Source organism: Perkinsus marinus (assembly GCF_000006405.1).
Source record: "Perkinsus marinus ATCC 50983 genomic scaffold scf_1104296953744, whole genome shotgun sequence".
NCBI classification, from domain to species: domain Eukaryota; phylum Perkinsozoa; order Perkinsida; family Perkinsidae; genus Perkinsus; species Perkinsus marinus.
In genome coordinates, this window is record NW_003208392.1 from 19,361 (window position 1) to 30,534 (window position 11,174).

At 48.6% G+C, this 11,174-nt stretch overlaps 4 protein-coding genes and 1 non-coding gene across 5 annotated transcripts; 2 read left to right on the top strand and 3 right to left on the bottom strand.

The window, feature by feature from the left end:
* Nucleotides 1-1,422: 1,422 nt before the first annotated feature.
* Pmar_PMAR013095 (hypothetical protein) lies at nt 1,423-3,439 on the bottom strand. Its single transcript, XM_002776324.1, has 12 exons — nt 3,284-3,439; nt 3,170-3,236; nt 3,054-3,126; nt 2,932-3,004; nt 2,742-2,890; nt 2,567-2,692; nt 2,432-2,520; nt 2,279-2,382; nt 2,114-2,233; nt 1,994-2,070; nt 1,873-1,950; nt 1,423-1,827 (listed from the first exon to the last, which is right to left on the bottom strand). The coding sequence occupies exons 1-11, from the start codon at nt 3,416-3,418 to the stop codon at nt 1,878-1,880; spliced, it is 1,086 nt and encodes a 361-aa protein (XP_002776370.1). The 5' UTR covers nt 3,419-3,439; the 3' UTR covers nt 1,423-1,827; nt 1,873-1,877.
* Nucleotides 3,440-4,700: 1,261 nt separating this feature from the next.
* Pmar_PMAR013096 (iron-dependent superoxide dismutase, putative) lies at nt 4,701-5,523 on the top strand (the record flags this gene model as incomplete). The annotated part of the gene is made up of 5 exons (XM_002776325.1): nt 4,701-4,731; nt 4,778-4,905; nt 4,955-5,149; nt 5,288-5,397; nt 5,451-5,523. 5 exons carry the CDS (start codon nt 4,701-4,703, stop codon nt 5,521-5,523), a joined length of 537 nt encoding a protein of 178 aa, XP_002776371.1.
* An 885-nt stretch (nt 5,524-6,408) lies between these two features.
* Pmar_PMAR013097 (iron-dependent superoxide dismutase, putative) lies at nt 6,409-7,397 on the top strand. The gene is made up of 5 exons (XM_002776326.1): nt 6,409-6,527; nt 6,576-6,703; nt 6,752-6,946; nt 7,031-7,140; nt 7,190-7,397. The coding sequence occupies exons 1-5, from the start codon at nt 6,434-6,436 to the stop codon at nt 7,260-7,262; spliced, it is 600 nt and encodes a 199-aa protein (XP_002776372.1). The 5' UTR covers nt 6,409-6,433; the 3' UTR covers nt 7,263-7,397.
* Nucleotides 7,398-7,888: 491 nt separating this feature from the next.
* Pmar_PMAR013098 lies at nt 7,889-7,970 on the bottom strand. The gene has a single exon. It is a non-coding gene; the product is annotated as a tRNA-Leu (tRNA).
* A 776-nt stretch (nt 7,971-8,746) lies between these two features.
* Nucleotides 8,747-11,174, bottom strand: Pmar_PMAR013099 (adenylate cyclase, putative; the record flags this gene model as incomplete). Its single annotated transcript, XM_002776327.1, has 12 exons — nt 8,747-8,807; nt 8,850-8,932; nt 8,979-9,095; nt 9,144-9,254; nt 9,302-9,792; nt 10,120-10,171; nt 10,222-10,284; nt 10,342-10,446; nt 10,488-10,628; nt 10,678-10,837; nt 10,880-10,972; nt 11,016-11,174. Coding segments are annotated over 12 exons (1,636 nt in total), but the record flags the coding sequence as incomplete, so codon positions are not given.

Genomic DNA, 11,174 nt, shown 5'->3' on the forward strand with positions numbered 1-11,174 from the left:
GGCGATCACTACGACAATGCACTCAGATACACTACGACAAGGCTTTGAAGTTGCACGGTTTGGTTTTGACATGTTTGGTGCGAAGATGTTGAGGAAAATGCTGCACTCACGTACGGCCTCTGGGTGGTGGCGACGTTGATGGTCTCCGCTGCCTCTACGGTTCCGCAGTTTACAGCTTGGTACGTCAGGTGCGATGAGGCGAGCACCACAGCTCATACGCCGCCTTTTTGCCGCTGCTGCCGCCTTACTAGTCCCCTCCGCCTTCTTCTGGGGTACTATTCGGAACCTGACTGGTTACTTCACTCCAATCTCTGGCAGAGACGTCCAATCTCTGAGAGATTCTCTGCTTGATGGAAGCATCGTAGTCCTCGAGCTTTGAAAGTTGGTCGTCGAGACAAGCAGATTTGTTCACCTTCATGTGAAGTGCCTCGCTTTATTTTTCATTCCATTTCGATACACTTACTGAGCAAAAGATCGTTGTACTCCGATGGGCTAATTTCGTCAGCAATGAGTATTTATTTCAGCAACCTCCTCGAAGAACGAGGGCCCTGCCGTTGCGCACACTTCTACCAAGCAGGAAGTTGTGACTAAGAATGGCAAGAAGGTAACACGTCATACCGTCGGATGATGAAGATGTCGTCGGACTTGTTCGTTTTAGATGCTTAGGACAACGACAACCACGGAACACGTCGATGGTACGACGTCTACGCAGACGAAGGAGGAGCTGATCAGATGACTTTCGTTTCTGAAATACGGACAATTATAGACCGTTCTGTACCATAGATTTTTAACCACCAGTTTCGATGCTCAGTACTGTGGCATGTTGTCTTCATCGAGTGAACGCTGTTATACAAGCAACGCAGGCAATGATAGAACGACATAGAAACTCATGGTGGTATCATACACTAGTACTTCACGAATGGGTGAAAATAATGAGAACTAAAGAACTTGAATATGTTGTTTCCTCGAGTTGGCGAGATCGAGAGAGAATGGGTAATGTGCTCAGTATCACGCTTGAGGACGCATCCAGTGAAGGATATCGATACTTTTGCATCATCCTTGACCCTCGATTGTGATGCTCGTGCTAATGCCTTCACGCATACGAGTAGCAGCCGCGATCTTATCGTTATTGACATCAACGATAAGGCCTCGCCTGTGTTGACTGTGTATGTTGATTCAAAGAGAGAAGCATTAGGTTAAGATCAGGCATTGCAGCGGTATACCTCCCAGCAACTGGAATCCGGTATGAACATTCCTCGAACAAGCTCGTCGCTTACTGATCGGTTAACATCATGCATTATTATCAAGCTGGAGTGGCAGTGGACACAACCGCATCATGCGACCTCGAACTCCCACAACACAACGCGAAAAAAACTCTCTGGAGATTCGCATTGATTCTGTGAAATCACCGATAGACTTTTTCACAGCATGAGATCGAAGACTGCGGAGATCCAATAATTTCCGACTACGTTGTAATTGTAGACTGCAGAGGATGCATTCGTTCGGCTGTCACTGCAAACCATTAGAATAAGGTACAAATGAAATGAGTATGATGCAGTAGCCTCGTCTTGGAATTGAAGCAATTAGAAATAATGTCCAAATAACTAATCCTTACGTAACGTTCTGTCGGGGTACTGTGTACTACGATATTGAGATTAAGAGGTGCCGAAACAAGCACCAGGTAAGTGCAACTCTATCTTCAGTATGAAAACGAGTTCGATCACGGGTTGCCGGAACGGCCTTGCCGGAAACTCACTGCGTTGTATCGGTAACATTGAGCGGTATCACTAGCTCTGGATGAGCTCTCACCAGCTGGCCTATCAGTGCCTGATGATGCAACAGAACAAGGCTGCGTCTGCTAGCCCGGCTTACATTCGTCACATCGCGAGAATTAGATCAGCTTCCACGAAGCGCTCTAGGAGTGTTTGGAGCATCACTGTCGCTTCTGGTCTGCGGACAACAACTGATTGAATGCGAAGGGCGACCCGCCTACTTGGTGAGGCTCCACATATTCCAGCCGACAGCATCAACACTCGATGGAGATGGCCCTGGAGATCTCGGAGTTGGCTGCTGCAAAACCGACCATGAGAGGCTGTAATGTCCAGAGCCTCACCTGCTGCCTATCTCGACTTCTTTCAGAGTAGGGCGTCAGTAAGTGCCTAGGGATTGTCGGAGTTCTGTTTTTGAATAACTCAGCGTCCGAAGGGGATGTGGCGAAGCAGGGCGTGCGAACCTACTGAGGAACATCCGTTCACAGCTTCGCACAAGATTGGTTCACCATGCCAAGAATCTCAGCAGGATCCACACTGAACAAACTGCCTCGTCTATCAGCTACTGGAAAAGGCGCCGATTGATCCACAGTAGACGGAGGTCCCGCAGACTCTAAAAGCCCGTGTTCATAAGCATACGGAGTGCCTCGAATTGTGCTCACCATCCCCATCGCTGACGATACTGAGAGTGCTTCCTCTTCTAGCGGTGAGAGTGCACTCACTGGCAGTATCCGCGTTAACTTGGGTCGAGCTTGACCAAAGTAGATCTTCGAGGTGCTTACTATTTTGGGACCTACTCAGTAACAACGACCGCTGGGCTGACCACGATCCTGTCAAGTCTCGGCGAGCCCAACAACGGTACGGTAGGAGCAGAGCGGGCAACAGAGTCTCGCATGCTGCCATCAGGAACGGTTGTGGAAGACCTACGAGAACTCACAGCTGCACTCAGACACTGTGTCACAGTGATATCACTCGCTGATAAGCGTGACAGCGCTACTCTTTCTTTCCCACGCTCCAATGTATCTAGATTCAGCCTTCCCTGCTGCTCCGGTCAGGGAGACATTGTCAGCGGCTGATTGTGTCGTACTGGAGCCTCCGCTGGCGTACATAATGTGGTTCGTCTGAGGAGAGAGTTGCTGACAACATACCACGTGAGCATCACATCGGGGGTGCTGCTGCGTCTTCTGATGGCGTGCGTCGGTGGAGCTAGTAGGCCGCTGCTTGCACGTGAAGGCCTGAACAGAGAACTATCATACAGTAATCTCCGAGATAGTCGCATTTTACTTGCTTCTTGTAGCCTCCAACGACCTACTGCCAGCGGGGCCTACTTGGGAGGCTGAATCGGTGTCGGAGCACCCTGAGAACAATTCGATGGCAGTTGACAAACATCGGGCCCCTACTCGTGGAAACCGAGCCTCTAGTTGAGCCCCTCCGCATGAGTAGGTCTGGATGCCTGGATAGTATTGACTAAGAAGGCAACATTGTTCACTACAGCAACAAGATAGAGCACATACTCTGAGAGTCTCGTCGTCCACTTCTGATGACATTCCTCGATAGGTTCTCATTATGAGGGACGCTAATGTGCGGGCAGCTGCAGTGCGGCTATCTGCCGGTGTCTGAGACCCGCTCTGGTCATCTGCTGTGTACATGGCAACCGTGAGTGAATTGTGATTGGGAGCTATTCTGCGAGTTGTTCCGATGTACGATTGACCAAAGCTCAACTCAATACCAGTGATCTGATATATTTGAAAAGGTAAATAATTAACTTCACCTCAAAATGCTGTAGTCATCCACCACTACGATTTCAGAGGCCGATTTCGCTTTCAGTGGAATCAATACCATCGGACGGGGCACCTATGCCACTCCGAGATATGCCTTCGCTGCTAGTGAGGGGCAGATATGCCACTGCGATATCGGCACCTATGTTGCAACTATCACGACAAGGCAAGATGACCATTCTGCTTCACAGGACTTTTTGCCGTCACAATAGCGTTAAAATTCTGGAATGGCATATCGGCCCCAATCGCAGCAGACCTTCGAGGGGTATGGCGGCCCTGTTCCCGAGCACTGACGTGAATTAATAGTCTCCCCCTCATTTATAACACATCTCGTGCCAACAGGAGTGTATGGCAATGAGCACACACCGTATCGCCTTTTACTCTGGGAAAAGCTGTTTATCCATCACTGTCCGTACCAACACACACTATGTCGGCCTATCAGACTCAATGGAACCACACCATATTGCTGCATCATACCCGCAGAGTGGATGTATGAGTGATGCTGAGAACGTGGTACTGATGATGCCATAATCTTCAATGATGATCTTGAGCTATGTGGGCGCGCGCGATGCCAGTTACATCAGCGACCGCCCTCGGCCAGCAACTGTCTATGACACGAAGGTATCTTTGTGAGAGTATCATTCCCTTTAGCGCAAGGTCCACTGTCCGCGTGACACGAAGAGTGCTAAAGTGTAAGTTTGTGATGATCACGGAAGTGCTGTAGTGCATTGCATGCACTGCATGCGCTTCCTCTGAACTCGAGCCTGTGGCCAATATCAGTCTCATGCTACATGGTGTTGAGCGCCAATCGTTCCCCGTGCGAGGTCTTATCCTCGGGACGGTTTTATCGTGGCGTATAGAGACTCGCCCATCGCACGTGTTCCATGACAGTGCTTCAAGCACTATGCTTGACTCTTCCGAGTCGTCGAGTCGAGCTAGCGGCCGTGGGAACATTTTTATTGTTATCAAGACAGATTTACTCGCATCACCCTTCAGTAGTACTTTTTCGATTGAGTATCATGTTATCCGTGCTGGCAATCGCTTCGCGAGTTTGGCTACCGCGCCAGTCTCAGCATGGTTTGGCCCGCTGCTCTCTCATCACTGGACCGGTCATGCCCACTTTGCCTTATGTTAAGAATGCCTTGGAACTCATATGTCTGCTGAGACCCTTACCTATCATCATGGTGAGTTGACTGCATCGTCAAGTTTGGCGTATTGCTGTGATTTTAGATAAACATCATCAAACATATGTCGACACTTTGAATAGTATTGCCGCTGAAAACCCTGCCATTGCTAAGAAGACCTTGGAACAGATCATCCAGACTGAGACTGGCAAGACTTTCAATCAGGCAGCTCAGGTAGGCTCTTTTGGGTACGTTGTTGCTGCGCTTATGTCGTTCTGTTGAGGTATACAATCACACATTCTTCTTCAACAACTTGTCACCCAACGGAGGTGGAGAACCGACTGGCCGTGTTGCCGAGCTCATCACTCGAGACTTCGGAAGTTTTGAGAAGTTCAAGGAAGAGTTCAGTGCTGCTGCTATTTCACACTTTGGCAGCGGATGGGTGTGGCTCATTGCCGATGACGGCAAGCTGAAGATTGTAAGAGGGTTACTCAATTTCTTCGGCGTCCCTAATGACAGCAAGTTAGCCATAGTAATAGGCGGGTAGTCAAACCATTCTACTCGATTGTTCGTACTCGGCATCAACTAGCTTGACGACTGTTCTCACTGTGTTCAGGCTCAGGGTCACGATGCTGGTAACCCGATACATGAGAGTAAGACCCCTCTGATGAACATAGATGTTTGGGAGCATTCCTATTACATTGACTATAGGAATAATAGAGCAGAGTAAGAGGACTCCTGCCCATTGGGTTCCTAGTGGTTGTATCTTCGCTTTTCAGGTATGTGAAGAACTACTGGTTCCTCATCAACTGGGACTTCGTCAATGAGAAGGTCGCTGAGGCTGGTCTCTAGAGTGGGCCTTTGCATTCCGATATGTGGCACCGTATTATATACTAGGCCACCTTTTACTGTTTAAGGATCCAGATATTATGCTGTTGCTAGTTGGCTGTTCTTCCAGTGAGTCAGTAAGGCTTCCTTTGTGTGTGATGCTCGCTTGGTGCTTGTGTTGTGGCTTAATTGTGAAAGGGTGGGATCGATGATTGAGTGCTTTGCTTTGACCGATCGTTGGTGCGAGAGTGATTGAATTGAGAGTTTGTGAGTGACGTTGATTGTTTTCAAGTCGATTCATTTGTCTTCGGTGATTCTGTAGAAGCTCTATTCGAAGTCTCAGTGCATGATAGTAGGAACACAGGCTTGACAGTGAGGATATTACTGGTTGAGGACCTCGACTCGAGGTATTTGAAAGGTCGTTCTCCATTATCGGATATAAGCGCTACAATAGAAAGTTGTTGGTGTATGCGTCGCATGTGTTCTCCTAAAGCGAGGGTTCGCATACATATAATCGATTCAACTGTTTCGTATGACTGAGCGTTCCTGAGAAAGCATCAGAGTAAAGCGGGAGTAGATTCTTCGGAATGTTACTTGAAGTTTGCAGGCCAAGTCACCTGACAGCGGTGTTGTTCCAAATTGTCCTAGTCCGATTATATGACTCACCGGACGCAACCCTGACTGGCCAACTTTCTAGTCATCGCTTACACTATCAACTCACTGATTCGAATCGTATCTTTCTGCAAGTCTAAGTGCATCTTGGCTAGCAGGATACCTCGCCGTCGTGACCGGCGCAGGACACTTGATGTGTATTGCACAGCTTCTAATGTCTTTTTCGTAGTTCTCCGCTATGCATATCATAGAGGTCGTCAGCTTCATTCAATACCAATAGTCACTTGCTTAGTTGTCCTTGTCGATTAATTTGTTGGAAACTATGTCTGGCGGTCCTCATGTTCTTCCTCCTCTCCCATGGGCAGAAAATGCTCTGGAGCCTCACATGTCTGCCGAGACTATTCAGTATCATTATGGTAGGTATTGTCGCTTTAACGGCTTGGTTGTGAATGTCTCTGATTTAGGAAAGCATCATGCTACGTATGTTGCCAATCTCAACAAGATTTGCGCTGAAGATGGTGATGTTGCGAAGATGAGCATGGAGGAAATCATCAAGACCAAGAGTGGAGGAGTCTTCAACCAGGCCGCTCAGGTGAGGAATCGGTTAGGTTATGTGCTTGTCATTTGTTACTGTTGTCAGGCATGGAACCATACTTTCTTTTGGAATAGCCTATCCCCCAGTGGTGGTAACGCTCCTACTGGCAAGGTTGCTGATCTCATCAACAGAGATTTCGGGAGCTTCGAGGAGTTCAAGAAGCAGTTCACAGCCGCCGCTGTCGGTCATTTCGGCAGTGGTTGGGCCTGGCTTGTGGCTGATAACGGCAAGCTGAAAGTTGTAAGTTGATCTTACTTGTGGAATTGTCGCGTCTCGTTTGTTCGCTCGTTGTTCCACTTTTTCCGTGGAGTTGTCCTTGGTCAGGTTCAAGGTCACGATGCTGGCTGTCCTCTGAGAGATGGTCAGATCCCCATTATCAACTGTGATGTATGGGAGCATGCCTACTACATTGACTACAGGAACGCTAGGCCTAAGTAAGGAAGGTGAATGTTGGTCAGCGCTTGGTGATGGTGCATCGTTCAGGTATGTGGAGCATTTCTGGGAGATTGTCAACTGGGACTTCGCCAATAAGAATGTTGTTGCAGCCGGCTTGTGAAGATGACTATTGTTCTGGTCGTAGCTGCTCCTAGGCTAGGACTTACGGGAGCATACAAAGCTTCCTGTTATTTCTCATCGTACTCGTGTGAGTAGTTCAGTCGATTGATGGAAGAAGATTTGAGAATTTTTCACTATCTGTTTGAGGGTGCTGTGTTGTAAGTTAGCGAAGCGTGATGGTTCGATTAAGGTGAAGAGAGTGCATCTTACGAAGGGCGTTCAGTGAAGTAGTAGGAGAATGCTTGTAAAATGCATTACCAGTATCAAATCGCCTATTCTGACTTAAGTTATCTCGAGATCATCCTCTTCCGTCTTGAGCATGGTCAGTTCTCGATTCCTGTGACGGATATCGGCATAGTGCTCGCTAGCATCTAGATTCGGCTCTAGGTTGGTATGCGGTTGTATATAAATGTATGTCTGCCGCGTTTGAAGATTTGATTTGAGTGAGAGTGGTTTGCGTTGAAGCGATGAACTGTACGGACCTCCATGTTTTCATCGAAGAAGGTTGATACGCGGGTGATGGAGGTGTTCAGTTCAGCCCTGAACGTCTGAGTAGCACCAGTCTTTGAGTTCTCGCAAATAAATCAATCAATGCGAGTCTCACTATAATACAATCGTAGTAAGTTATGAGTGCTGTGGGGTTCGAACCCACGCGGACCATGTACAGTGGATCTTAAGTCCACCCCCTTAACCACTCGGGCAAACACTCGCTAAATATTGTATCGTCATATACGAGCGAAGGTTCGAGGGTTCATATCGAAAATTCTAGACAGTTTAAAACCTCTCATTTTCGGTCAAGTCCAGAAGCTGGGGAATAGTTCTGCTGGAGTCCTGCAGTAGGACTAGTTAGTTTCTGTTTCGTACCGTAATGAGTAGTCTTGCTCCGCACAGCTTCATACTGTGGTAGCCGCTCAGTCTGATAATCACACTTCGATGGCAGTTTTCAACCGATGACCTACTTCAAGGAGGAAAGCGATCGCTCTTTCTGCGCATTCGAAGTGCGGCGCGGCCTACTGAAATCGAGAGTCTCAATTCGAGACAGTCAGGGACAGCTAATTCAAGCAGACTTGTTTCACCGAGTAACTCATGAGGCTCAGTAAGCTCCCATTGAATGAACTGTGATGCACAAAGTGAGCGGGCGATGCTGAATCATTTAGGCTTAACTAATCACCTGCGTTATCTATTTGACGCGGAAAGAAGTGGTATGGTTGGGCTCGGGAGTACTGGATGCTTCCATTACATGGGAGTCCAATGTAGTGAACACAGTTAGTGATTGTGTATGATTGTTGATTGTCCCCATGATGGGACAATACTCCATGATCCAACATGGAAACAACATCTTCACCATACTCGATGGCAGGATGTTATATGCGCGACCAACGTTCATATTCTTCTGGGGTGCTCATTAGCTGCTCCAGATACAAAAAGCAACGCAAGCCCTCTCGTGGAAATCAAATTCTTGAATGATGATAGTTGCATAGTTATCTAAAAGTCATTACTGGGCTCAATTGGAGTCGTCCGCGGCACCATCTTGGGCAAGGAGAATCTACAGTCAATCGTTGGAGATCGTTTGCAAGACTACGCCTACTTTAACAGTGCTTGAATTGCCACCCCTTGCGCAGGCGGAACTCTGCAGCGGAGCGGTTCTCCCTCAGGGGAAGTTACCTCAATCTACGTTAATACATGCACGCCAGCTCGCTACATCCCTGTTGGTTACCATGAGATGTCCTTTATTCTGCCCAATTCTGGCATGTGTCGCTTCCTGTGCAGATCCCTCCGCCGCACACAATGTCTCTACACTGGACGTCGCCTCTGGATTACGAAAGTTGAGAGCCTAAAAGAACCCCATGAGAAGAAGATTCACACATACCACGCGACTTACCAAGATCTGCCCAGCGCCTTTCCACCCCATAGCGAATTCATTCACCTTGGCCGGAGTCTCCCCCACAGCTGGCTGGGTGAGAACAAGTTTCATCGGGATGTTGCCGGAAGCCTGGACAGATAGAGCAGTCGTTCCACTCAAACAAGCAGCGAGCTCACCTCAGGATTACGCACGACGTTACCGAAATCGAGCTTAAGACGGATATTCTTCCCACCAGCTTGATTGTCAGTGTAATAGAATTGGTTGATAGGCAATGCCGGCTTCGTATAGCCACCGAACTTGTTACCACTCCAACTCTTCTTATAGAAGGTGTTGCCATTCCCGCCGCCACCCGCTCTGAATCCCTGACCGTTTCCATAGCTGTAACCACCATTACCGTATTGCTTCTGACCGTAGCCACCGTTACCATAACTCTTCTGATAGCCACCATTGCCATAACTCTTCTGGTAGCCCCCATTGCCGTACGTCTTTTGATAGCCCCCATTGCCGTACGTCTTTTGATAGCCACCATTTCCGTAGCTTTTCTGATAGCCACCATTGCCGTAGTTCGTCTGATAGCCTCCGTTGCCCGACTGGTTGTAGTAGGAGCAGCGCCCTCCACTGCCCATTGACAACAGAGATGGCACGGCTCTACAGATGAACTTCTGGCCTACACCGAAGGGAGTAAGCGGCGAACGCAGCATCATTGAATCCTGACTCTAACAGCTGCATGAGCGTCTTCAATGAGAACATCCTTCCCAACTCGAGAAAAAAAGTCAACGTGAAACATGATTGCGGCATGAATAACTAGGACTTAACAGTGTACACATTACACCATATATATACATTACAGATGCGATGCTGACATGTTCCATGATAATACAACCAAGGATCAAAACATCTCGCCGCTTCCAGTCAAGTCGCTATCTTCTGAAGGGCCTAATGCACCGTATTAACCAATGAACTGACGAGCTTTCTCTCTTAATACAAGCCTTACCAGCGTTGCAACAACTGCCCGACCCCAGACCTATTTCCAAATCGACTGGCACCTAGGAGGGGACTATAAGAAGGCCGACGCCCGAGCAGCTGCCAATCGTACTGAGCGGTATACCTCCTTCCCCGACAAACTGTGGAGACTATCCCGTCTAGGAGACTCTGACGGCTGAGGTTCAATAAACAACAATTGCTGCTGCTTGCACATACTCGAACGCCAGCTTACACAGGGATCTACTGCAGCTGGAGTTGCCAGCAAGCATAGACTGCCATTGGCACCCGTGCAGAGCCTGTCTCTCCACTCCTCCAGCGTCTTCTTATTCGGGAGGACCTATCACTCATTACCATCCCTGCCAGACCTAAGCAACGTACGCTTCTGTCTTTGGTGCTCTCCATCTCCTTCTCTATGAAAAAGGTCCTCATCAGGCCTTTCCCCTTTATAAACATATCACCTCGGTCAACCAGTTCGAAGTCCCCCTGGATACGCTGTGCCGTCGCCTCCGAGCAATGAACCTGGACCAGCTGTGCTGCAACTACACCGCCATACAGTCGAGACTCCCACTTTCATAGGCTCCCCATGACTCTCCATTCGAGAGGCCGTATTCACACAATCGCCCCATACGTCGTAGATGAACTTCTTCCTGCCTATTACACCAGCCACGCATGAGCCCGAATGACAGCCAACTCTCAGCGCTAGAGGGTTGCCCATATCATCACAGAACCTAGACCCAGCTCAGCCGAGGCGACCACGATGCAGTACATACACGCCGACATCAGCAACCATGTCCAGACCCATTCGGGCCACAGCATGCGCATGGAGGGGATGAGGAGTGGGAAGCCCAGCCGCAGCCATATATCTAACACGATGGAGTACTTGCGTGAGCCCTCCACGCCACTTACGCATCCCCAATGGTTTTTATCTTCTCCAAGCCGTGTTTTTCAGCAATATTATCAAACATGAAGAAAAGCTCATTAAGTAGCAACAGGACTTGCTCGGGAGGCACCCGTGACGAGATGGAGGTGAAGCCGACTACGTCAGCGAATAGTATCGACGCATCA

What these genes read in the sequence shown, in the direction of transcription:
- Pmar_PMAR013095 (XM_002776324.1), bottom strand. Translation starts at nt 3,418, where the DNA reads ATGTACACAGCAGATGACCAGAGCGGGTCTCAGACACCGGCAGATAGC. An exon ending in TAGAGGCTCGGTTTCCACGA is followed by an intron (nt 3,127 to 3,169) that starts GTAGGGGCCCGA and finishes AATTGTTCTCAG; the next exon opens with GGTGCTCCGACACCGATTCA. An exon ending in AATATGTGGAGCCTCACCAA is followed by an intron (nt 1,951 to 1,993) that starts GTAGGCGGGTCG and finishes TGTTGTCCGCAG; the next exon opens with ACCAGAAGCGACAGTGATGC.
- Pmar_PMAR013097 (XM_002776326.1), top strand. Translation starts at nt 6,434, where the DNA reads ATGTCTGGCGGTCCTCATGTTCTTCCTCCTCTCCCATGGGCAGAAAAT. An exon ending in TCTTCAACCAGGCCGCTCAG is followed by an intron (nt 6,704 to 6,751) that starts GTGAGGAATCGG and finishes TACTGTTGTCAG; the next exon opens with GCATGGAACCATACTTTCTT. An exon ending in ATAACGGCAAGCTGAAAGTT is followed by an intron (nt 6,947 to 7,030) that starts GTAAGTTGATCT and finishes GTCCTTGGTCAG; the next exon opens with GTTCAAGGTCACGATGCTGG.